Source organism: Schistocerca nitens, chromosome 8 (assembly GCF_023898315.1).
Source record: "Schistocerca nitens isolate TAMUIC-IGC-003100 chromosome 8, iqSchNite1.1, whole genome shotgun sequence".
Lineage (NCBI taxonomy): Eukaryota > Metazoa > Arthropoda > Insecta > Orthoptera > Acrididae > Schistocerca > Schistocerca nitens.
Window position 1 is genome coordinate 311,994,854 of NC_064621.1, and position 25,313 is coordinate 312,020,166.

General features: G+C 41.2%; 1 protein-coding gene and 1 pseudogene across 1 annotated transcript in view; one reads left to right on the forward strand and one right to left on the reverse strand.

Annotated features, from left to right (window-relative positions):
* LOC126199542 (beta-1,4-glucuronyltransferase 1) overlaps nt 1–25,313 on the forward strand; it is a 123,402-nt gene that overhangs the window by 14,253 nt on the left and 83,836 nt on the right. Inside the window, exon 3 of the mRNA XM_049936463.1 lies at nt 3,173–3,392. Coding sequence (XP_049792420.1) covers nt 3,173–3,392 — 220 coding nt within the window. The remainder of the gene's footprint in view (nt 1–3,172; nt 3,393–25,313) is intronic.
* On the reverse strand, nt 23,874–23,991 carry LOC126199724 (5S ribosomal RNA; annotated as a pseudogene).

Consider the following 25,313-nt stretch of genomic DNA (forward strand, 5'->3'; position numbering starts at 1 on the left):
GAGCTGTTTAAGAATCATAGTATTATTAAAAGTCAATTCATTTTGGCTGTTTTATGATCACAGTCATTCAATCCGTAGATATGGTAGTGAAATAATTGATTGTGATCATAATGCAACCAAAGATGCTGCATATTTGACGGTGTAGTCTGTATTACTGTCTAATTTTGGAAGTTGAGGAAGACAAAATGTACCTGTTCCCTTTATCTACTAGCTGAGTATGCGATGTCGCCAGTGTATGTATTTTTTCCAGTTTTCTATTATTCCATCTCCTCCTTCCCCTCTCGATGTCCATCTTCTTCTTTACCCCCTCTCTGTCCATCTCCCCCACTCCGTCTCTCCATCCACCTCCTCCACCGCCCATTCTCTGTACATCTCCTCCTGCCCCTCTCTCTGTCCTTCTCCTTCCCCTACGTTTTGTCAATCCGTCTTCTTCCCTTTCTGTCTGTGCACTCCTTTCCCCTCTAACTTCATCTCCTCTTCCCCCTCTCTTTGTCCATCACCTTCTCTCAACACACCCTGTTCATTCGGCCTATCCCTCTCTCTGTCCATCCTCTCCTCCCCACTCTCCACTTCCTCCTCTTTCCTTTCTCCAATCGTCTGCTCCGTGTTTATGACTTCGTATCTTCTGTACTATGTGTAGTACAATGATACAATTTTTCTTGCACATCCAGTTTTATATATTTATACTGTCTGCAAAATATCTCGCGAATACAGTCAGTAGTAAAGTAGTGATAAATTAAAACGTCATGCTTCACGTGGTAATTTTACTGGACGGTCAGCTAAAATATAGTAAGCGATTAACTTTCTTCCTTTGATCATTATGTGGGGGGTATCACAGAGAAAAAGTTTTCTTAAAGGTTTGAAATTATGTGTAAAGTTTGTTGCAAGTCGGTAAGTGCTGTCATTCTCGAATGCTAGATGATTAAAGTATGGACATTCGACATTGTGGACTATACTGCTTTTCTTCTCCCAGCCCCACCTCTTTGATAGCTAGGTGGTTCTCACCTCCACAGTGATTCTTTCCAGACTTTGAGTGATATGTGTACCAAGTGTGGTTGCAATCTGTCTCGTGGTTTATGAGGAGATGTGGAATATATGTACTTATATATACACGCAAAACCACTTTCATAATTGAACCGTGGATTTACTTTCAAAATCTTTTCTTAAAGAATTTACTTTATTTACTAGCGTTTCACCAACAACATTAACACATTTAATTACACTATGTGAGCGTGGAAGTAGTTGCCAGTGGGTAACTGATGAAAACAAATTTATTTCAACGAATGGAAATTTTATTCCTAAAACCCTTTCTTAAAAAAAAACAGATTTAAAAATTACAATCAGAAAGCACCCTCTAAATATCAAGTTACAATTTATTCAGAGGCAGAAATAATTTTTTTTTTTTTTTTTTTTTTTTTTTTTTTTTTTTTTTTTTTTTTTTACAGTATGAGCTTTCGGGCTGAGAACCTTGCCGCTCCCTTTTAACACGGCCGTAGTCACGACCGCTCACAACAACCTCTGAAAGACTACGCTGGTGCAAATCTGCAACACACCAGATTACTTTAAACTAAAAATTTTAACAACTCACACAAACACATAAACTATGCAACCAGTAGGAGGGATAGAAATGGTACAGAACACTCACATTATAAAATACTAGCCACCGAAAGTGCAACTTGTTTTTAAAGAAAACTCTAACGGTGGAAGGGTGGCAACTTTATATACTAAAATGACCATTTAAATAAAAACCTATGAAATGCAGCCTTACAAAAATGTACAAACATGCTCTGCATTACATATATACCGCCTCTCAAGATGATAGGCAAGATAAAAACATATTTCAGGAATTCGGCCTTTACACCTTAAGCAATAAATTCGTTAACACCGAATCCGACGAACATGACAGAGGCAGCTATTAACGTATGGCAGACCGAAAGACAGACAGACACTAACTGCCTAACAAATGCGGACGGGAGACAGACGAGCAAGCTGGGGACGAGAGACTGACCAAGAAAGCAAGTAAAATTTAACAAGTAAAATTTAACAAGTAAATGAAACACATAGCACGAATCACTTAACTTCTAACAAACTGCGATGTCTGGCGGAGACCTGGCGCAGCACCCCCAAAACGCTCTCCCGAACCGTCCGCTGCCAGCCGCTTCAACGGACGCAGGAAGGCGCGCCGATCTCCCGTCTCACGGCGTCGCAGCTCGCACGGCCAGACCGATGTCGTGGGTTGACTCCTGTTGCTCTCTTGTCGGCCGCGAAGCCACTACCCCTCGCTATACGGCGCGGCCCACTGGACTCACGTGACGACCTCACATACGCCGACGCTCAAGACGGACAAGTCATCTTGTGTCTCGGTGCGTGACCGACCAACCGATCGATCCAACCGCCAATGACCATCGCCTGAACAAACTCGAGCAGACTGGCAGCCTAACACATACTAGCACTCCGGACGACAGACAGACAGTAACTGCGTCACCAATGCGGACGAGAGACAGACCCAGACTGACTTGGCTGACCAACTAACCAGACTAGCCGCCTAGCGAGCTCATAGTGCCACTTAAATGCACGTGAACAGGCTACCTTTCCCCTTTCCCACCAGAGGGAGACACCAAAGCTGCGATTGTCACAGCGGCGCCACCGCCAGAAGCGGAGGGCGAGTGCTTCACACTACGCACTGCGGTGCGCTCTTCAAAACAGCAAATTTTACCACGGCTCAATAATTTGTGTGGATGTACACGTTATCTTCTGTGCAACAGAGGTATTTCAGACAAGTGGCCGGCCGCGGTGGTCTAGCGGTTCTAGGCGCTCAGTCAGGAACCGCGTGACTGCTACGGTCGTAGGTTCGAATCCTGCCTCGGGCATGGATGTGTGTGATGTCCTTAGGTTAGTTAGGTTTAAGTAGTTCTAAGTTCTAGGGGACTGATGACCACAGATGTTGAGTCCCATAGTGCTCAGAGCCATTTGAACCATTTTTCAGACAAGTGCTGTTTGGTGAATTCTTGGGGAGCAAGGTGTTTTCCTTCAGAAATATCCAGTTCGTAGAATAGTCTGTAAGATCGTGTGATATATGAAGGTATTATGGACATTGGTGACCAGGGTCGCTGCGCCTTGCGGAGCACATTCTCAGTCCAGGAGAACTGCACCGCTGCTGTTTACCGCGCAGGGGGGCGGAGGAGGCGGCGGCGGTGGCGGAGGCGTCGTGCCCGCCCACGCCCGCGGCGTCGCCGTTCCGGGACCTGCGGCTGGCCCGCTGGGACGCGCGCCGCCTCTACCAGGTGGTGGACTCGCTGGTGCCCGGGGACCGCTTCGCCGAGCTGTCCGCGACCTGGCCCGTCTGCCTCGCCACGCAGAGCTCCCTCGAGAGGCTCAGCTCGCTCGTGCAGGTAATCACTGGACCGCGACCGCAGCAAGCCGACAGGATTAAGTCGCGAAGCGACAACGACAAGGCAACAGCAGTCAGGCTAGGTGGCTGAGTGGGTAAGCGTCAAACTGCGAGCCTAAATGCCCAGTCTTCTGTCCTCAGTAGGTCCTGACATTCTTTCTGTCAAAATCGTTCTTTTCACCTCTGCAAATGATATATATGTATTTAGAAAATGGCAAGCTGCACTGTGGTTCAGGGCAGGACTCTGAGCTACACTGATCTACTCAGTGTTTCTGCTTCTGCCATCAGGAATTGCACAAACGAGCACTATAGGTTGTAAGGTGTGTGTGTGTGTTGAAAACAGAACTAATACCTTAAGCAGTCAAATGAAGCCCTGAACTATTAAGGTTGCGAGGTGCCGGGATGGAGAAGAGTTTGTACCTTTTTAATTCAGACGAATTTTGCATGAGAACTGGACATGCACTCGGCCCCCTCCTTACATACCACCTAATTGGTTATGTGCGCAACGGTAACGGAAGAAAATGATGGTGGACCCTGCTGGTTGGTAAAATAAGGAGTGCACACTCACAATAATTTAATAAAACTCGTAATCTACTCAGAAAAAGAGAACTTTATCATAATAAACAACAGGAAATTGGATTCTGCATTTATCTACGAAATGATATGCGGATTAAATATTACAATGGGATTTATTATACATCAGAACATAAATGTACGTGACTATCGACACAAACAGGGGGTTAAAGGATAGGGTATACTGAAATATTATGAGAATAAGAGATGTCTCGAGAACAAGGGACTCCTACTCTCCGTGATGCAATAGATTGACGATAATGACTGGAGGTCCTAATGAATCAAATATTAATCTCCTGACTATTTAGCAGTATAACAATTAGTAGTGAGACCTCAAATGGGATCACATGGAGAGACAAGCAAGGTGGACTTGTAGCAAAGCGAGCGCGCGTGCTGCTGAGGGATTCAGTATAAAATTGATAAGGTCCTACAATGCCGTACTGTACCAGTACTGAAATCTGCAGCAAGTTGACGGTGGGCAGCGTCCTGATGATGTAGGCGCCGTCTTCTGCCGTGCAGCAACTCTGTGTCAACCCCTGGCCACGAAGGCTGTTCGAGAATTCGAAGTGCTTCCGAAAAAGAGCGACTAAGTCGTAAGACCGTCCGACTCCGATGAAGATCAGATCCCCAATTCCCTGCCCGCGCAACGCAAGAGCGAAGCCAACATTGCTCTACTCCCTACTCTCCTCGAAAACTGTGAATCAGCATTCGGTTCAGATTCCAAAATTCCCCCACACTGTCTCACAACATCATTCGCGCCAATAGCGACCGTTCCCTCCTATTTCGAGCAGGGATTTATGACGTCAACTAGCCTCAGTTTAAGTTGACCAATCATGCCTCTGCTATTCAGCTGAGGGCACTGAACTTTCCGTTTGGCCGGCTACGAAAACAACCTGTCTAGACCACCGGCACAGAGTAAGAAAGGAAGCCCGCCCTAATCCACTGTCCCGGGGGTGTGCTCGTAGTTCCGTTAGACGACAGTAGATGTCAGGCGTGTCGCCTGCTTAGTTTCGGGAGATCACGCTAGAGGCGCTTCGGCAAAGGCCTCCCTGACGTCAAGGGTAGCGTGGTGGGGTGACAGAGGGGAGAGACCGAGAGAGCGTAGCCGCATCTGTGTAGGCAGCAACAAGGTTATTACATAGAAAATTTGGGCCAAAGCGTTCGGCAGCGAGCGCTTCCGCGTGACGTCACTGTTGAGACGATTTTTCACTTTCGCGCATGGCAGTATTCCGCTTAAGCCACCATTAATTTACTAAACTGAAGGGCGGTGTAATAAGATATGAGTTCGATTGAAGCTTACCTACACAGGGACTTACTGCTTCCTACGGCAATGAAATTATCATATTGTCTTTCTAGTAATGACAGATGTATAACTACGTATTATGGATCACCTTGAGCCCGCATCTCGTGGTCGTGCGGTAGCGTTCTCGCTTCCCACGCACGGGTTCCCGGGTTCGATTCCCGGCGGGGTCAGGGATTTTCTCTGCCTCGTGATGGCTGGGTGTTGTGTGCTGTCCTTAGGTTAGTTAGGTTTAAGTAGTTCTAAGTTCTAGGGGACTGATGACCATAGATGTTAAGTCCCATAGTGCTCAGAGCCATTTTTTTGGATCACCTTGACATTTACATTCTATTGTTCAACATTTTCTATATCTTGGCATCCTTCAGTCGTTATTAAGTATTACAAATTTTTAATAGTACAGGAAACGCAACAATCATAAGAGCTTTCAGTTTCTAAACGCAGTTTTTTCGTCACAATCAGCAATAGTGTATAACATTTTTTTCGTGCAGATATTAAGTAGAAAGGAAACGCTATAATTCCATTTACTTGTCATTTCTGCGTTTGATGATTTTGAAGCTTCAGTATTGATCGGCGTACTTCAACAATTCAACAACAGCAAATTAAATACCTTAATCCCATCTGGAATGAACAGCGGAATCTCTCCATGTGTGTGCTCCTTTCTGCAGCTGTTTAGCCCTCATTGTCTTTGCCGACGTGTTGAGGTGCCTTATCCGGATGTAGGTACAGTAATGATATTAGTGTAAATTGCGGAGATCTCTTGAGAAATAGTTTGAAGCTTCCGATTAAAAGTTTTGGCAGGTTTTTATTCACATCTGCTTCTTTACACAGAGAGCTGCGTTTGAAGAGACGATTAAGGGAGGACGAGATAGTTCCTCAGTTGCCCCAGAGCTTATAGGATCTTTTGATACTACTATTATCTTGTCACTATGATGTCCAAGTGATTGCTCTATGGAGTCGGATCTGGAAGAAATACATCCAGTGATGTATTTTTGCGTCTCTTTCGTGACCTGCAGTATACAGACTGCTTCCAGGCTCCATATAAACCACATGGCATAACAACCTGTACCTGGCTATGTGGTCCGTATATGGCGTCACTTTCTTGGTCGTAGCATATGCCAATCATTTCATCAAATGCTCAACACACAAATTTTCTGCTTCACTTAAGCTTGTTTTTTGCTTACTCGTGAAGTGCTTTTAGCAAAACTTTTGTGTACTTTAGTCGTCAGCACTGTGTAGATACTTAATGCTTTCCATTACTTCCTCTGTTTGCTTAACGCGTGAAACAGTAATAGCGGATAAAAATATACTGAGAACGAAAAGCAAATTAAACGCTGAATTGTTTTCTCTCAATGGTGATAATTCTTCAGTAAGTTTTTTTCATTTCATCCTCGATAAGACCTTTCTCTCATTCTATGCTTTGATCTACTTTTTCTAGCATGTTAAGTGCACGTTTACGAGTTTCACGAGCTTATAGAATTTGCAGTCGGCTTTAAAACCTATTTTGGTTGAAGTTTCTTTAATTCAGCTTGTAGATACTGTAAACAAACGTCCTCTCTAAGTTTTTGCTACAGGCAGTAGCATTTTTAATGTTAATGCTGTCACTACTGCTACAGAGCTGAACCCACCGAACAAATGTTTCAGGAATTCGAGGGAACTTATGACAAGTAATACTACTGCCTTTTAGTCTTCTGATTACAGTTTTCACACACAGCCGTAGGACAATTCGGCATTATTAATGTCAAACATAACGAACAAACTCGAAAGAAGACAATAATAAACAGCAACAAGATGAAACTTAATCGTTTCAACACGTAACAGTGCGCGCGAACTGCGCCGAGCTTCTCGTCGGTGACTTATTGCGCAGATCGGAGCAGTTCTGCGCAGACACTATGGGCCCTACCTGAGGCAGCAAAGCCTGAGACAAGTTCTTCACAGTACGTTGAGAAGACAGACCTTTTGAAATAAGCAATGTTGGAAAATACTTCTAATAAATAATACAAAGGAGCGCCGCAACAAAATTATGCGCTTCTCCGCTGTGCGCAATTTTGACTGTAGCAGCTGGCTGATTCTCTAATAGGGAGCCGTGATGAGCCAATATTCATAACTAGGTTTTATGCTGAAAACTGGCCTTCTATGACAGACGTTACAACATAGTGTCACAAGACAATTCTGTTGCATAATTCTGCATACAGCTGCAACTGGCGGCAGTAACATGCGTTGCAATTAATGATATCTACTTTATCCTCATTTCATAGGACATAGGAAATGAATAAAAACGTCGACCAGTCACATAAGGATCAATAATCTGCTTGAATACGATTACACAAATAATCGCTCCTTTAGTCAGCTCATGCCGATTCATAGAATGATTTTAGGTTCGGTTTGTTTGTTACGAACAGTGTGTTTATCGTTGCTAATGACTGAGTTAGGTGTCAGGGCATTTAACTAATTCGTTTTCCGAGTCTTCTACATTGGCTAATGCTCGCTTTTATGTTCTTCTAGCCTCTGACAGACACAGTGTGCAGTTTTGATCGATCGTTTGTGAAATAATTCCAACCTACTACAATGAAGAGAACATTAATATTGTTGAATGGAATACCAATTTTGTTGTACAATGCCAACAGTAATACGCTGATAACAGCTTGATTTGCTTTTTCCTTATAGTGCTGTCAGGTCACAAAATGCGTTTATCCCCTATATTACGGAAGACATAACGAGGTTCTTTTTTGTAATATAAGTCCTAACGGTAATATTACAGAAGTTTTCCGTTTAAATTAACTACTCGTTTCTACACAGTAAAGATAGAGATGACAGACCAGTTTTTACCGACTATGACTAAAATGCCAGGATGGTTTAGTAAAATTGTCTCTACGAAGCAACTATGTCCCCTAAAAGAAAAGCCATACAAGAGGTAGCAGGGGCAAGTATTAAACAACGTTTTCTTTTCCTTTGAGGGCGGATTGTTCGAAGAATAAGAAAATTTGAATATAGTAAGTTACTTGTGGAGAGATGGGTACATGGACATGCAAATCAGAAAAACGTTACATTGTGATTAAGAGGAAGATCTATTTCATCACATCACATAGAAACTGTTATCCATAGATATTAAATTCTTTTGCGCCCAAAACATCATGTTAGGAAAAATCGGAGCTTCCACGAAAAACCCATCAGATCTAAACAAAATCATATGATACATATGGTATAAAATATAACTGTTCTCATGAAGTAAAGGAAATTAAGAAAGTTAACAGACGTGTTGGACAGACACAGCGGTTCATAAATAAGCAAACCGGAGATAGAAAATAAACACAGTAAAATATAATACATAACAAGATAAAATTAAACTTTAGCTTTGCAATAACAAAGTTATGGTCTGAATTTATTTATCAACCCCGGGAAGTTTGGATGCTTTTGAGTCTTTTGCTGGATACATTTCATTTGAAATCCAAAGTAGCTCCTTCTGCAGCCGTACTTTACAGAGCATTTCTAGGATATACTTTCGATGCATTGAGCATGGATCAAGCTGAAGCCATTGAGGATACAAACGTTCAGTGTCCTTCAACACTGAATTCACAAGGCTGCAGTTTACGCCAAATTCGTAATGGACAGTTTTGAACACGTCGTTGAACACTTTTAAATTAGATCTAACTACGGCAGTCAGATTTTCTGAAGGGGCTCTTGATTCGCCCAAGTCTTCCGCGGACGTTTCATAAGCTTTATAAAATATACAGAGTTCATGCGCACTTCCAGAGTCTTGTTGCCTTTAAGCAGTTCCGACACACAAACGTCACAATTAAATTTTTTGATGCATTTATGTGCCAGGTAGCCTGCTAACTAGCGCACTGCACAATCCTCCACAGACGCTGGCTGACTCTGTAACTCTAATTCAGCACTGTGCACAAGCTCAGATGCTTCATGTGCAGCTTCTTTCGAACATGTCTTTCGCAGTCTCCATTCATGCTAACGTTAATTGCCGAAGAGGTCACACAATCGTTCCCTTCCAGCACAGAATGGTCCTCATCGGGTTCACAGTTCGCCGAATCAACAGGTTTCATTAATGTTGCTACCACTGTGTGCTGCAAGTTTCTGCGGAATTCCTGGCAGCTGGGATTCCTGTTGAAACCTGACCGTTGCCGGATTACTGAAAATACATGTTCTAAGGGGTCTTGGTTCACCCGCGATGTTAAGAAGAACTCATAGCCATCGCTTTTCAAGTCATTCCACAGCGTTAACAAAGCACGAATTGTGTGCTGAAGGCCTGTAAAACGTGGAGGAATCTCACAGTTTTTTTGGGGAGGGTTAACGGCCCTCCACGTTTTTAACCAATCCAGGGAGTCCTGTAGATAATCCTCTAACCAACTTTTTTGAGTGCTTAGAGCACAGGCGAATGGTTTCGAATCATAGAGAGTCTTGCTATTCATTGCGTCGAACAAATTGTGCAGTCTTGCCAGAAAGGAAGCTGTATTCAGTGCTGTTTTGCTCTGAAGCTCCGACGTGGAATACGCTGATAGAATAGCGGCCGAGACGGAATGACTGAATACTTGTGTTGCAAGTAGAACACTCATTTTTTCAAAATCATTCGTATTGATGTGCTTGTGACTGAGAGAGCAGCACATTCTTGCCTTGCCGCCCTTCCTATCTAGTTGATTCATTTTGACAATGTCTTGCCAAGACACAACATCATTCAAATCAGTTTGTATATCTCTCTCCAGCAAACGGTTTCGAATGCTTTTCAGGAGATGACACACATCGTACATGGCGTATAAAACATTGTTTCGATAATGAAAGAAAGGTTTTTCAGTTGTAACACCGAGATCACGCACTAATGAACGGTTATTGGACCCTTGGTCACAAACAATGCAACGAACCTTTAAACCAACAGAAAAAAGTTTCTCTAATACAATGAAGAGCAACTGTTTCATTACATCAGGTTTGGTCTGTTTACAAGACGTAAAATAGGCAACAGGTAATTTCCATTTTTGACACAGCCCACGAACAAGGAACATGAGAGCCTGTGTTGCCACCTTAGACGTACGTCCGAGGCTACCAAAATCTTCATAGCCCTCAACGACATCATACTTAGCGCAGTAGCTGAGACACTTCCTCACACTCATTTCGTCGAACACCAATGCACAATCTCGGCAACTTTCATCCATTGTCTTCACTTTTTCTACAAGATGTTCAAATAGTTTTGTTTCTGTGCCCGCTATAATATCCATTTCACTGACCCACTTCTGAATAATTTTTCTCGAAGGTAGTTTCATTCCAACTTCTCTTCTTAAGTGGTCATTTGCAGCAGGACTTTTATAAAATAAACTCAACGACAGCCGTCTCTCCGCTTCTGTCCAAGGAGTGAAAGGCCTGAAAACAATAAATGCGACCGTTTAATTCAGTTATTAAGAAAGTTGACGCTAGTTAATGTATTTGACGTCATCGGAGGACGTTACTTACTTGTGTAGAAGCTGCATACCAAATAATGTTCCACATTTTGGAGACATATGCTTAACAGCCTCTGTTGCCACAGCTTTTAGATCAGGCTTCTTCGTGGCAAGATGTCGCATTCTCCACAGTTTTTTCCTCTGCTTTGCCAATTTTAACTTCTGCTCATTAATTCTTTGTGTCAGCTTTCGTTTTCTTGGTGATAAATCTGTTGGCAGCGACGTATCCGGCGAACTGTGGCCTGGCTCACGGACAGGTGGCGAACAGCTTCCTTGTTGGTGCATTTCGTAATCGCTGTGTGGTCTACTGTTGTCTTCGTTTTCTACATCTGCAGGCTCTTCCAGAGGTTCTGGATTTGGCACAGCGTTAAATACTAGTTTTGTTTTCAACTCATTCGTAAAAGAATTGTCAGTGAAGTGAAGAGCACAAAGGAATTTATTACGCAGCTGACTCTGCTGCAAGTCAAACAACAAAAGATTCCACTGCGCAGAATCCACTCTTGAGACCTGTAATGTAAGGGTGAATTAGTAATGCGAAATCGCATGTGGCTAACTAAATGAGACTGAGGCATTAACAGATGAAAGTGCTTGGAAATTACGGTGTCTAGATATGTGATTATTCATCAGCACCTTTGTAACTACATTTCACTTTTTAATGTTTTGTAAGAGAAACAGCAGATGCACCTATGTTTTAAAGAACATCGCTTTTCGAAAGGGGGGACTGAAGTAGAGTTCCCTTCGGGTAGTAAGTGCAGAAACTGTTGAGGAAGAAACAACGGGACAGTATGTTAGTGAATGGACGAGGAAACAAATGAAGTTGAACGATAAATGAAAAATACATGGCTCTCGAATGACACATTATCATACAGCACCCACGAGGAATGTGCAAAAAAAGGAGGAAGCATGAAATGCTAAACGTTTCGCTAAATTTATAAACGCTGTTCAGTGTCTAATTGGACCTGGAATTAGACGTAACATACAAAATAATGCTTAGGAGCGACAATTACAGGATGAGTAAAGAGAGTTATGCAAGTTTTGTAGGGGTTATTGATAACGGTAGGCATTGGTTCGTTGATAGCATGCAAAAGACTGCAGCTTGTCTGCAAAACAAAGAATTGTCAATACTTTTATGAAACATTACTCTATCTACAAAATTGCTTGAATACTGTACAAATCACTTAATTGATGGCAGAGGATACTCTTGCTTCTACCATTATGGTCTCCTTTCGTTCGATTAAGAAGTAGTGCGGGGGAATCACGACTGTTTATATGGCATTCTATGTATTGCAAGTAACGTAATTATATCCTCATGATCCATAAGCGAAAGATATGGAGGCAACAAGAGATTTTCAGATTCCTTACTGAAATTTGAGAGAGATCTTACCGAGGCTAGAGTGAGTATCCGAACCATTTTCTTCCGATTACATTACGAGGATAGTTTGGTAAGTCTGGTAAATTTCATGAAGAATGGAAAACTTTCGTTGAGCCTCCATGGCTGGTAAGCTTGATTATTCAAAGTATCATATAAACAATTTCAACAAAGTCAAGCATCCAGTTCGTCGTTGAAATGTTGACAGCCATCTGACTTGTTCAGTCTGTCGACTGCGACTGCAGATGGGGAGACCCGAGTTTCGTGCTGTTATTAAACATGTTGATTTGAAGGATTGGACTGCCGCTCAAATCAGAAATGAATTGGATTAAGTTTACGTGAACTCTGTTCCATCATTGAAGACTCTTTACTTTTGGATTAATGAATTTAAACTTGGTCGGCAAGCACCGAGGACGAAGCGTTCAGCGACTGTCCAAGTGAGGTTATCACAAAGGAAATCCAGGATATGGTAATGCAAAACCACCAAATAAAAACTCTTAAGATTTATGAGTCTGCCGGCATCTCCACTGAGCGACAGGATAATATTCTGCACGAAGATTTGACTATGAAGGAGCTGTGGTGCCACGATTGCTCACAATCTACCAATAACGTATCCAGCGCAACACTTCAATACGTTGTCTGACGATGTTTGATCACGATCAGTAAGTTTTTGTGCGGCGGTTTGTGACTGTCAGTGAAACCTGGATCCATCGTAACACACCAGAGTAAAACGGCAGTCAAACCAATGGACAAATGCTAGTGAAAGAGCTCGGAAGAAGGCAAAGACCATTTTGTCACCTTATAACGTGATGGCCACTGTTTTTTAGAATTCCCTTGGAGTAATACAATTAGATTACTTCGAAAAATGCAGAACCATAACTGGACATATAATTACTTTCAACGCTGATGTGAAGACATTAATCTGCAGACAGTGTAGAAAGCTCATTTAACATGTAAAAATTTCAGTGTTGAGAACTCTACGGCGTGCACTATTTAACACACAGACTCTTCATCAGTGAAAATGACTTTTTTGATCGCACTTACAAGGGAACTTCATCAACTCGACCTCATATTTTCATGCGAAAAAACGAAAAAAACAAAAAAATAAAAAAAAACAATGCCAGCAATCGACCTCACGCAAAAATTTGAGCCATTATGCAGACACGATGTACTTATGGCCTTCTTATTCCTTTACTTTACTTCTATTTATTCCTTTATTTGAAGTGTGGAACATTGCTTGTTGTCAGAGTTCACGATTCTAGGTCAACTGGAAGTATGCCATAGATTTTCAAGAGTGAGTTTGCGAGTAACAGAATTTGTGACATAAATAGCCGTATCTTTTTATTGCGTTGACTTAGATGTTCAAATATTTTGCACCGCCTTTGCACGGTACATAAATTTTGACTCGGTATCTTGTCGCGATCTTTAGAAACCGGAGACTGAGGACTGCCAGACAGACAAGAAATGACAAAAATATTTTTTTCGTGTGACATAATTTCACAATTTTCAAACTTTTTCTTTTGCTTGTTCGATGAAACCTTGCTTCATACCAAATTTTATGATTCTGGGTCAACAGGAGGTACCCTATAAGTTTTGACGAGTGACCTTTGATGTATAACTTTCTTTTACATAAATTGCCGTATCTGTTGCTTGCGTTGACGCAGAAGCTCAATTTTTGTACATAACGAAGTGACCTTATACCGTATTATGTGACATAAATTTCCAATAATTATCTCTTCCGATTCTCAAGAAAACGCGTTTTAAGGGTCGGACAGACGATAAAGTGAGACTACAACGGCTCCGTTTCTACCGCTTTAGTATTAAGATTGTAAATGTTGTGTATCTGTTGGAGTAGTGTAAGACAGAATGCATTCTCACTCTGCAGCTGATACGAAACTTCCTAGCAGTGTAGAGTCTTGGTATGGCACGCAGTTTTAATCTGCCAGGGACTTCTAGCACAATACAGATACTCATTCTCAAAGCAACAACAGCTAAAGTAATACAATTTGTTTAAAAGTACCTTTTCTCATCTTTCACAGGGAAAGAAAGAATTTCATCGTCGTGCCTTTCCGGTTGGATCCGCACCCCTTATACGCACAATTTATTCCTGACATGACGCACCACAGATTCCCAAAAACACTTCCAGAAAATACTCGGTAGCGATAACGTAACCTTCCGCAGCGACTAAATGTCTCAGAACTGGATGGTGCCCTGTGCCGGCATTTGAGGGGAAGTGGTGGTGGGGATTTCCACTGCCACGGCCTCGTGTGCAGTTACCTGCTGCCCGCTGTCCGAGCAGTTTCGCACCCCAGCGTCATCCCGTGTCATCTGACACAGCTGCTGTAACCCCCACCCCCCCCGCCCCCCCCCCCTTCCCGCGCGTCAACAGGTCCTTACGGAAGTTGCCTGTCTGGATATCTTTGTCTGTGCCACCGGCCATCCGGCGCCAGGCAGTCGCCCCCAGCAGGGCACAGTCTACAAGTATTCTCAGAATCAAGAGGACAATGCAGTCAGTCGGTGCTAGGAATCTTCGTTCCGGACCGCCGGAACGGTAAACACATAAACTGTGGCGACCCTCAGACGTCTCGCAGGTCGTTTCGCCCTGCATACAATAGGTGGAACTCGACCGACGTCAGTCGTTCCGCCAGGAGCTTAAGCCTATTGTACGAACTCCTCAGAATTCAGGGAGTTGCAGCCCCAAACCGGAAACGCAGTGTGCCGCGTCCTCCTATGCTCGCCTCGCACAGGCCATCCAGTGAACTAACCCAACATGTTTAGGAATCAAGCGAAAAGTTTTTTTTGAGCTCTCAGTACAAATACTGTAATTACCATGACCTTATTCGGTCTGTTACTACCGTGCAATGACATAGAACATTAAGAAAATTTATGAAAATGAGAGGCGACATGCAAAAGAGGGCATGTAACCTCTCAAGCTACGCAGTAATATATAATACCTTTTATGTCCAGGTAAACGAATTGTAAACGCAATCTCATCACAAATGTTTAACGATATCGTCGCTGACACTCATGAATACAAAGTCTAATGCAAATTGAAATGAATTTTGCGTAGCTAACTGTTCAAACGTGAAATAATTCCGTAATGATTCATCAAGAAACTGCCAGAAAACTGAACAGCGTGTTTGCTTTCGGCTTTTAGCTCCAAGCAGTACAATTAAGGATTTTTCTCAGATGTATAAGCATTGGTTTCAGATTTGAAAACAATACTTAAATCAATAGTTTCTTGAGCCATTAAAATTAGAACAGAAGTTCAGATTTCCCTACTAATATGATATTTGGAAAGCCCCTTGCTATAATGTATTCCACAGTATATTTCGTTATCTCTGAGATCGTTTCACATCGAACTCAGAGGGCAGCAATTTTCCGAAATGCAGCCAAATGCCCTCCCCCATTTGAAACCTAATTTCATACAAAAAAGTAGTATTTATTGGCAGTGGTTTGCAACTGCAGAACGTAATTCATTCAGTTAACTGTTTACGCTATTTCAGAAAATTTATGTGCCACAGTCAGCGTCCAAAAGTGTACACAATACAGCTATCTGACAGCATCAGCGGCGTAAGGTAAAGCCAGCAAATGAAAACACTTCGTTTGAACGAAATAATTTTTTTCCAAATTCATCTGGAAACATGATAAAATTAATAATAGGACAATAACTTTATTAGAAGACTATTACAAGCGACATCAAATCACTTTGTTTCTTTCATTGTTGGAAGTTTGTGACAATATAGTACATATAAATAAGGTTTGATTAATTTTCCATAATTATTTCATATTTACTCTGTGAATATCAAGTTAAGTTTTACAAAACACGTATGAGTTTTCCCTAAAATTAATGTGAAACGCATAACCCAACATCTCATTTGGCCGCTATGGTACAGAGTGGAACTTGGAACATTTGGGATGTTCATGGTTGATGCACAGTACTGGTTACCCATGTCGGTGTTTGATGGACATATCTTGACATGCTCCAGGTACAGCAAACTTACTGAGTCTATTGGAGGGATCCAAGACCTCACCTCGTCCGTTTGTGCCAATCATACAGCTAGCACCTCATCTGGACAGTAAAATGCTTCCATCACTAGTATGGGGTGGGTGTCATTCTGCTCGGCAACATCAATGTCCTCTGTGCACTCGATGAAAGTCGGTCATTTGTGTCTACAGCCAATAGTTGATCAGCCAGCCAATGCTTGGTGCAGTAGAGTCTCAGCCTTGATCATGCCGTCTACCCCATGGATTGTTACATGGAAATTTACATGGAAAATTAATTGACTGGCCTCTCATGACACGTCAAAACATACAAGGCGTTTACAGAAAGTTAGTGCCATTTCATTCTGCTGCCATTGTAGCACCAGTGTCGCAGTTACACGCATTCGCATTCACCTCTCTGGTTCATTATCTTTCCACTGACGCCATTATAACTGGATTGTGTTATGTTTACATTTGTTACTGATCGTCCAAAATGTTTAAGCCAATCTCTGATTCCGCCAACTGCAAAGCGCATTCTGTAATATGACTTTTGAATGCAAAAAATGTTAGGCCAGCTGAAATACATCGCCCACTTGTAGAGACTGATGAGGGGATGGAATGGTGAGAAAGTAGGTGAGACAATTCAGTGATGGGTGAAATGATGTTCGTGACGAAGCACGGAGTGTGTGGCCTTCTACTGACAGTGATTTTTTGATTGAGAAAGTGAATTAGAAAATTCGTATAAACAGACGGTTGTGATGAGTTTCCAAAAATTTCAAAAACTGTTTTGCTTGAGATTGACACAAATCGCTTAAATTTTCATAAATTGTGCTCCTGTTGGTTTCTGAAAATGCTTACGAACCCGCCAAAACTAAGGGACTTGGCAGTGATTTGACGTTTATTACCTGATACAGTGATGAGGGTGACGAATTCTTAAACAGAACTGTGACCGGTGATGAAACTTTGGTTTATCATTTCAATCCAGAATCGAAACAACAGACACTCAAATGGAGGCACTCACTCCCCTTCCCCCATTCTAAAAATTCAAAATAACTTCGTCAGCATAAAAAAGAACGTATGCACTGTTTTCTTGGACAGATATGGCAGTCTGCTTGTTGAGTTCCTACCCAGACGTGAAACAGTCAATGCAGTACGTTACTGCGAAACACTGAGAAAACTTAGGGGGACAATACAAAACAAAAGGCGTGGAGTGCTCAGTCAAGGCATTCTGTTGCTTCATGACAACGCACGTCCTCATTCAGCTAGTGTCACCCAAAACTTTATTCAACAATTCGTTTGGGAGCAGTTCGACTGCCTGCCGTACAGCCCGATCTGGTACCTTCTGACTACCACACGTTCCTGAAGTGTTATTTTAAAAGAAGGCACTTTGACAGCGGTGACGACGCAAAAAATGGTGTTCAGCAGTGACTGTCTTAGAGGATGGTGGCAACAATGTAGAAAAATAATGTAAGAAATGCCCTTTCCTGTAAATGTAAATTTCGGTGAAAAATGTTTTTGTGAGGTTTTCTTCCTTTTTTTCCAAAATGGTACTTACTTTCTGGAGATGCTTCGTACGTATATGTGTGCTTCATTAATGCATGTCATCTCGCAAAGTTTGACCTATTATAGCCTTTATAGACACAATTAGTTATTCCATTCTGTTTCAGATTTCAAGCATTTTAAATTCATAACAATAAAAAAAAGGTTTGGTATATGAAACCTTAAATACTAACCTAATCGCGTGGCATTATAAAATATACCTCACATCATAGTCAAAATAAAACTAAACAGTATCCATGACTACGTGGCGCAGAGGTATCATATTACGTAGATAAACTAATAGGAACCATATAGAGCATCAGATATACTTTGAACTTAAATATCCTTGAAAGGTCAAAGAGTTAGTGCAGTTTGCTTAAATGCTGGGTGCAATGACAACATCTTCATCATCATCATCATCATCATCATCATTAACGACCTTGAACACATATCGTCAGTATGAAAGTTGTGGGAAATTAAAAAGTCCAATATGGTGGACAGCTGGAAATTTAAATCTCAAAGATGACACAGGCAGGAAACTAAAAAACGTAATGTGGCAGAAAATTAAAAAAATATAAATAATTCAAAACACCCAAGGTGGTGATATTTTGTAATATTATTTCGTTGTCAAAGATTATATTTTCGAGATACTGATCATCTTCTTAGGCCATGTTTCATCTCTGTCTTGTTGTATCACCACCGTTCTTGGTCTTTTCGTGTTGAAAGTAAGCATTTCGCATTTAATGGATTATAAAGTTGCTCTTAGGTATTACGAAAATTTGTATTTTAAGTTATGTCATAAATTACTGTTGTCAATAAAGCATATCGTCTTTTGTATGGTTTGTTGTTCAAAGGTAGTAGTTTAAGCTGTTCAAGGTAATAGCATTGTGGTACTTTATTTGAGAGACAGTCATGTTTCAGCTATCAATTTTGACGAAGTGCGCGTGTGTGTGCATGTGTGTAAATCATTGTGATACATGATGTAAACAATGTTTTAGACCTGCAAAGAACACTGTGACATTTAACAAGCATCATAGATCAATTTAGACTTGAGAATAAATTAATTTAAGTCACATTTGTGTCTTACAGCATCTATGATACAGAAATAGAACTAACCACATACTCAAGTGACGTTATACGTAATTTTTTCAATATATGTGTTTAAATATGATGGAAAAAAGTTCAGATAACTCGGATGCTTTTGAACATGGCCAAGATGCCTGCTCTAGGGCAGTATTGGGATTGGCTGTTTCACTTTAATGGCCCGTAATGTACTTTTAGATGTGGAAATATTGCAAGGTTCATCATTTACGTAATTTTTGGATAATTACTTGTGAACATGGCGCAAAAAAATCAGTGTGTAGATCCTTTTTAGCATGGCCAACATGGCTACTTAACGGTTGGCTGTTGTGCTTTTAATGACCTGTAAAGCACTTTGAAATGTGGAAATACCGCAACTTACACTTTACGTCATTTTTTGATAAATACTTATGGACATGGCACAAAAAAGTGTACAGTGTCTCCATACTTTTGAGCATGGTCAGTAATTTTGATCATTGCCAAGATGACTACGTTCTGATTGGCTGCGTTATTTACTGACATGTAAAGTACTTTTATATGTGAAAATACAGCAATCTACACCTTTTACGAATTTTTTTGGATAAATACTTATGAACATTTCAAAATGTTTCGATACTTCTGAGCATGGCCAGTTCTTTTGAGCATGGCCAAGATGGCTGCTATGGGATTACAATGTGATTAGCTGTGTCAGTTTAATGACCTGTAAAGAACCAGGCTCTGATTGGTAGAGAGAGGAGGGGAGGATAGGTGGAAGGGAGAGGTTACAACTTGTATTGGATATTTTTGAATATTTGAAAAAATTTTTGAATTACCTTGCATCTTGCATTTGGATTTCCCATTAGTGCCATCTTTGATTTTTAAATTTACCGCCATCTTGGATTTTTAAATTTCGCACTATGTGCCAATTTAATGATGTTATGTATTCAAGGTCAGTGATGGCATCATTGCCCATGGAGTGCACTAATTCTTTTACTTTTAAGATCATTTAAGTGCGAAGTGGATCATAAGACCTACTATTTCTACTAACAACAAATAAAGTTCATGATAGAAGCACACAGTCATGGATCCAGCAACTCATTAGTTATATTTCTCTCCACTGCACATGATTATTAGCGCCACATAAAATCTAAGTTCTCCTAGCTCAGTTCGACATAAATACCAAATTTAATTATTTGTAGCTTTTAAATGACATGATCTACAGCCCTTTTACTTAAATTTTTTAGGCATCTCTTCTACAATTTCAGCTTTAACTGTAGAATAACTTAAACATAAAGTATACAAAATCACAAACATAGATAAAATATGGTAGGATTTATTGAGATTCTCATTTTAATCTTAATAGTCTACTTAGTTGTGTAGATACAACCATGCAGACAACATCAGGTAGTAAATATGTGATGTGTCTGGAAGAAGACTACTAGACACAGAGAAAAAACAGCTAATACACTGAAGTGGGTACATATTATGGTACTAATTGTCACAGTATCTGCACTTATATACCTAACACCCTGTATATCATTCACTCATTCTACTAGTTTCCTCATGAATATCATCTTTAATTTTCTGTTCATACTGCTTTTTTTCGTGATTTTAAAACTTTATCCATTCATCTTCATGTCTTTCCATCTCATTTTCATGCGTTACATTTCCACAAGGCTCTCCAGAATTCCTTTTTCAGTCGTAAACATACGTGAACAACTTATAAGGTCAGTTTGTTGACTTTGTTTCATTAATATGCAAATATATAAAAAAATGAGAGACAATTGATATCACACCAAATGTAGTCCAAAACTCTCAAATAATGCAAGATGTAGATCTGTACAGCTTTTCTCCCTGAATCTCCTGATCTTGCAGCTGTGATGATTTCCGTGAGATCTCTTACGCCTAAGAATCTCGGTTGCAACTGAGCTTGGGTGCAACACATGCTTCACCATATGTGGTCCTAAGTGTACTGGAAAGAACGTATGTATAAGTGAGTACCCATCTGCTGTATCGTATATGCGACATGACATTTTTAGCACCGTCTCCTCTACTCTGAACGACTTCATGGACGCCTCTTTCCTTTGTCATTTGTCTTGCCCCTTACAACACCCTAATTTTGCTTCATCACCACATCTCCGTCTGTCAGAAGCTGGTAGTGGTACATCCTCCCACATGTCGTCCGGTGGAAACTGATTTGTCAGAACTAATACAGGTGCTGAAGATGTAGATTCGTTTGGAAATTCATCATGATTTTTTGAAATGGGTGTATGTATGAGTCCCAAGATTTGTGACACCTCTGGCAATAAGGTCTACATAATTTACCAAGCTCGTTCAGTACACACTCAGATGGATTAGATGTTCCATGGTATGATGAAATGAAAATTCTTTTTATTCTTATACTGATCTGAATTGTGGACCATTGTCTAAGATAACTTTTTGAACATGACAAGTTTTGTAAAGAGAGCGATTCAGAAGTACTTGTAAAAAAGACTTACTCTCCTCAATGGATTGAGTGACACACATTTAGAAATCAACTCAGCAACAAAAAAAAAAAAAAAAAAAAAAAAAACATAAGAATGATGTTGCCTTCTTCTTGGAAGAGAATAAAAAAATCTATGGCATCAAACTCTCTGAATCTCGGTGGAATGATAGGAAATAAAGGCATTGTTGACAGTTTCACTCCTTAACAAGGTCTGCATGAAGCTGAACCTTTATGGATACAGTTGTCCGTATTCAGAAACCAGCATGTCTCATGAATTTTGTGAATACATTTCCTCAACCTAAAGTGTGCCTAAGTCAAAAGCATATGCCAAATCAATTTGTTGATTAATTTGTTAGGAGTACAAATAACCCAGTGTAAATTATTTTCATTTCTGTCCAAAACAAAATTCTATCACTAACCAAATAAATCTGTTTAATTGTAACATTATCTTGTTCTCTCAACTTCACATTCACCTCTCTCAGTGATGGATCTTTATCTGGATTTTTTGTGCATTACGCTCAAGTGAACAGACACGGAAATAATCAAATGCTACATTTGTAAGTACATGACACTGAAGTTGTTTTCCTTATGAGCATCCTCGGTCCTATTATTCAACCCTAGAGGAGATCATGAGAGAGCACCAGTGATGACATTATCTGCACGAGAAGTGTACATCACTGAGAAGTTGAACTCTTGTAAATATAGAGCCACCTGGATAAACAACATAAGTAAACTTTGCACTCATCAAAAATTGTCAGCTGTATAGACCTTGGTATTCGACCAAATAAATAACGCCTGAACTTCACAAATGCCCACACAACACCCAAAGCTTTAAGCTCAGAGACTGAATAGTTGTGTTCACACTTAATGAGCAGCTGACTCGTAAAAGCAACAATATTGCACTTCATAACTCAATCTATTGTATATTATTGGAAGAGCTCAGCATCAAGATTGATCTTAGAACTGTTTGATCTTAGACAAAAATCTATATTCAAAACAGAATGTGACAGGTAAGGGGGCTTCAAAAGAATCTCTTTCACATCGTCAAACACTGCCTGTGCTTTTCGATAGCAATCCCATGAAGCATTTTATCCACCAGTGCATACAGGCATGGTGTAGCCAAAATGTTCTAATTCATAAATACTTTATAAAAGTTAATTAATCCCAAGATTACATTTATCTGTTTTCTCGTTTTTGGAGCAGGAGAATCGTGAATCGCCTCAATTTGATCTGGATTACGTGGAACCTCCGATGCAGTCACAATGTGTCCACGAAATTTCAGCTAGCTCCTACAAAACTCTAGGTTCACAGTGACATCATACTCTCTGAAGACGCTCAACAATCTGTCTAAAACCTCAGCGTGTTTTATCTAACTCTGCTTGCCAATCAACACATTCTCAAATCTGCTGGAAGAATACTATCGAATGGAACTGATCTGACACTCGATCCAAAGGGCAACTTGCGAAATAGATAACAAAAGCCATAACACACAAATGTTTCCTAGTTTTCGGTATGAGGGATGCAACTCTAACACCGTGAAATTTTTGAAAAAGCTCATTTAACGTCGATGATCTATCAATTTCTTTTTGATTTGTTCGGAATTCAACACCAACCTACTACGATCTACTCTCTCAAGAACCACCAAAATGGGTTGTTATATGAGCCGACAGCAGGCTCGATCACATGTTTCAGAACATTTTCTGAGTCTCACTGTGTCTAAAACAGTGGCATAGGTTACGGTCTGATAAAAAACATTTCTTTGCGCCTTGATCTTGAAAAGGTGTGAAAACCCTTAACTGTGAAAAGATTTCAGGAACATGGAAAGAATACTGTCACAGCAAACCAAGTAAATTTCCTGTCACTATCTTGTCTGTTTCCTCAGCGCATTCAACCCAGTTCCATATTTCTGGTAAAGTATAACAATCTCATTGGCAATTTATTGATAAAATTTCACGAGCACCACCCTCACTCACAACAGGCTTTGACTAAAGAGACCGAACGAGATGGTGCAGGGGTCAACAAACTAGACTGAGATAGGGAAAGATGACAGTTCAAATCTCCATCCAGCCATCCAGATTTAGTTTCCCCGTGATCTTCCTAAAATTAACACAGTGGTTTGAACTCTTCTAATTAAACGCACATTCATCAAAAGTCAACTTCAAAATAGAAGCACTGCGCTTCAAACTCACTGGACTGAAACCGAAGTCCAGCACTTAGTGATGGGAATAACTGAATGTAAACAGATGGCTCAGTCGGTTGTTGGAAAATGATCGGCTCATTCAGATTTACTTTTACGTATCGGTTGAAAACAGTCGATACAGTCCGTTTTAGTTTTTCGTATTGACTGAATTATTCATCCTTTCTTTTCAGGTGAACCAATCTGTAGTAAGTCAGCAGAACCATTTATTAGATCTCTCAACTGAAAACACTCTCTCATGCTTCAGTTGACGAGCTATCCATTCATTCATCTGAGCGAAACCAGTCTATAGTACTTTCATTGTTTGAACTATACTTAACTACACTAAGCTCCGTCCAAACAGGCCTTGGAAGGCCCAACGGTACCGACTGGCCGCCGTATTATCCTCAACTCACAGGCGTCACTGGATGCAGATATGGACGGGCATGCGGTCAGCACACCGCTCTCCCGGCCGTATGTCAATTAACGAGACCGCAGCCGCTACTTTTCAATCAAGTAGCTCCTCAGTTTGCCTCACAAGGATTGAGTGCACACCGCTTGCCAACAGCGCTCGGCAGTCCGGATGGTCACCCATCCAAGTACTAGCCCAGCCCAACAGCCCTTAACTTCGGTGATCTGACGGGAACCGGTGATACCACTGCGGTAAGGCCGTTGGCTGTTTGAACTATAACTGTACTGATATACAACTGGGGTATATGTGTACCACCAGAAGTTACCCTTAACGCAGGGGGTATGCAGGGACATTTCGTGGGTACAACATATTTAAAATAAGGATTATATATGTTGTGATGTTTAAAGCTTTCCCGGCGTACTGATTGTTCCATAAAAACACGGGAGAACTGCCGGATATCAGTAACTTCCTGCCACGATATTTCGGCGCAGAGTCTTCTGGTCATCTTCAGGTGAATGCCACTGTAGTAGTACTGGCGAGTACGCGCTGGGCTCCGCTATTTAAAGCCTTCTGAGGTGACATTGCGCATGCGCTGCTCAGCGCGCGCGTTCATAACGGCTCCGTGCTCTGCGCCTCGCGCCCTCCACCGTGAAAGCCTGGCGTATCGGTGTCAGGTCGATTTCCATCTTTATGCAGATAACCACGTCGACTACGAAGTTTCTCTATAACAGGATTCCAAGCAGAGTTCAGCTGATAACCGCTATCTCGATTGATGAGAGTCTCGTTGTCAGACAATCTTATTTCCACAGATTCATTCATAATCGAGCTCCAAAAGTTTGATGTATGGGCCAAAATTTTTGTGTCGTTGTAATTCATGGAATGGTCTGTGGAAATACAATGTTCGGCGATTGCGGACTTGGTGGGTTGGGGAAGGCGAGTATGCCGTTGGTGTTCCACAATGCGTTCCTGCACAGTTCGTGTTGTTTGCCCTATATATGATTTGCCGCATTCACACGGAATTTTGTAAACACCTTGTTTACGCAGGCCCAGGTCGTCTTTAACGGATCCCACCAGTGATGAAATTTTGGAAGGAGGGCGAAAGATGACTCTCACTTGATACTTTCTCAATATTCTGCCTATCTGTGAAGAAATATTCCCAAAAAATGGTAGATAAACAGTCGATCTGAAGGCCTCTTCGTCTTCCTTGTTCCGTCGTTTGTAGGTCTTCATCACTCTGTTCACTTGCCTAGGTGAAAAGCCATTCTTCAAAAATACTTTTTGCAGGTGTTCCAGTTCCGCTTGAAGACTGTCGGCGTCAGAGATAGTATGGGCACGGTGGACCAAGGTTTTGAGAACGCCCATTGTTTGTGCTGGATGGTGGCAACTAGTAGCTTGTAGATACAGGTCTGTATGAGTGGGCTTTCTGTACACCGAGTGACCAAGTGTGCCGTCACTCTTCCGTCGCACCAAGACGTCTAAAAATGGCAGACAACCATCTCTCTCTATCTCCATGGTAAACTTTACGTTTTCATGTATGGAGTTCATGTGATGTAAAAATTCTTGGAGACGGTCCAGACCATGAGGTCA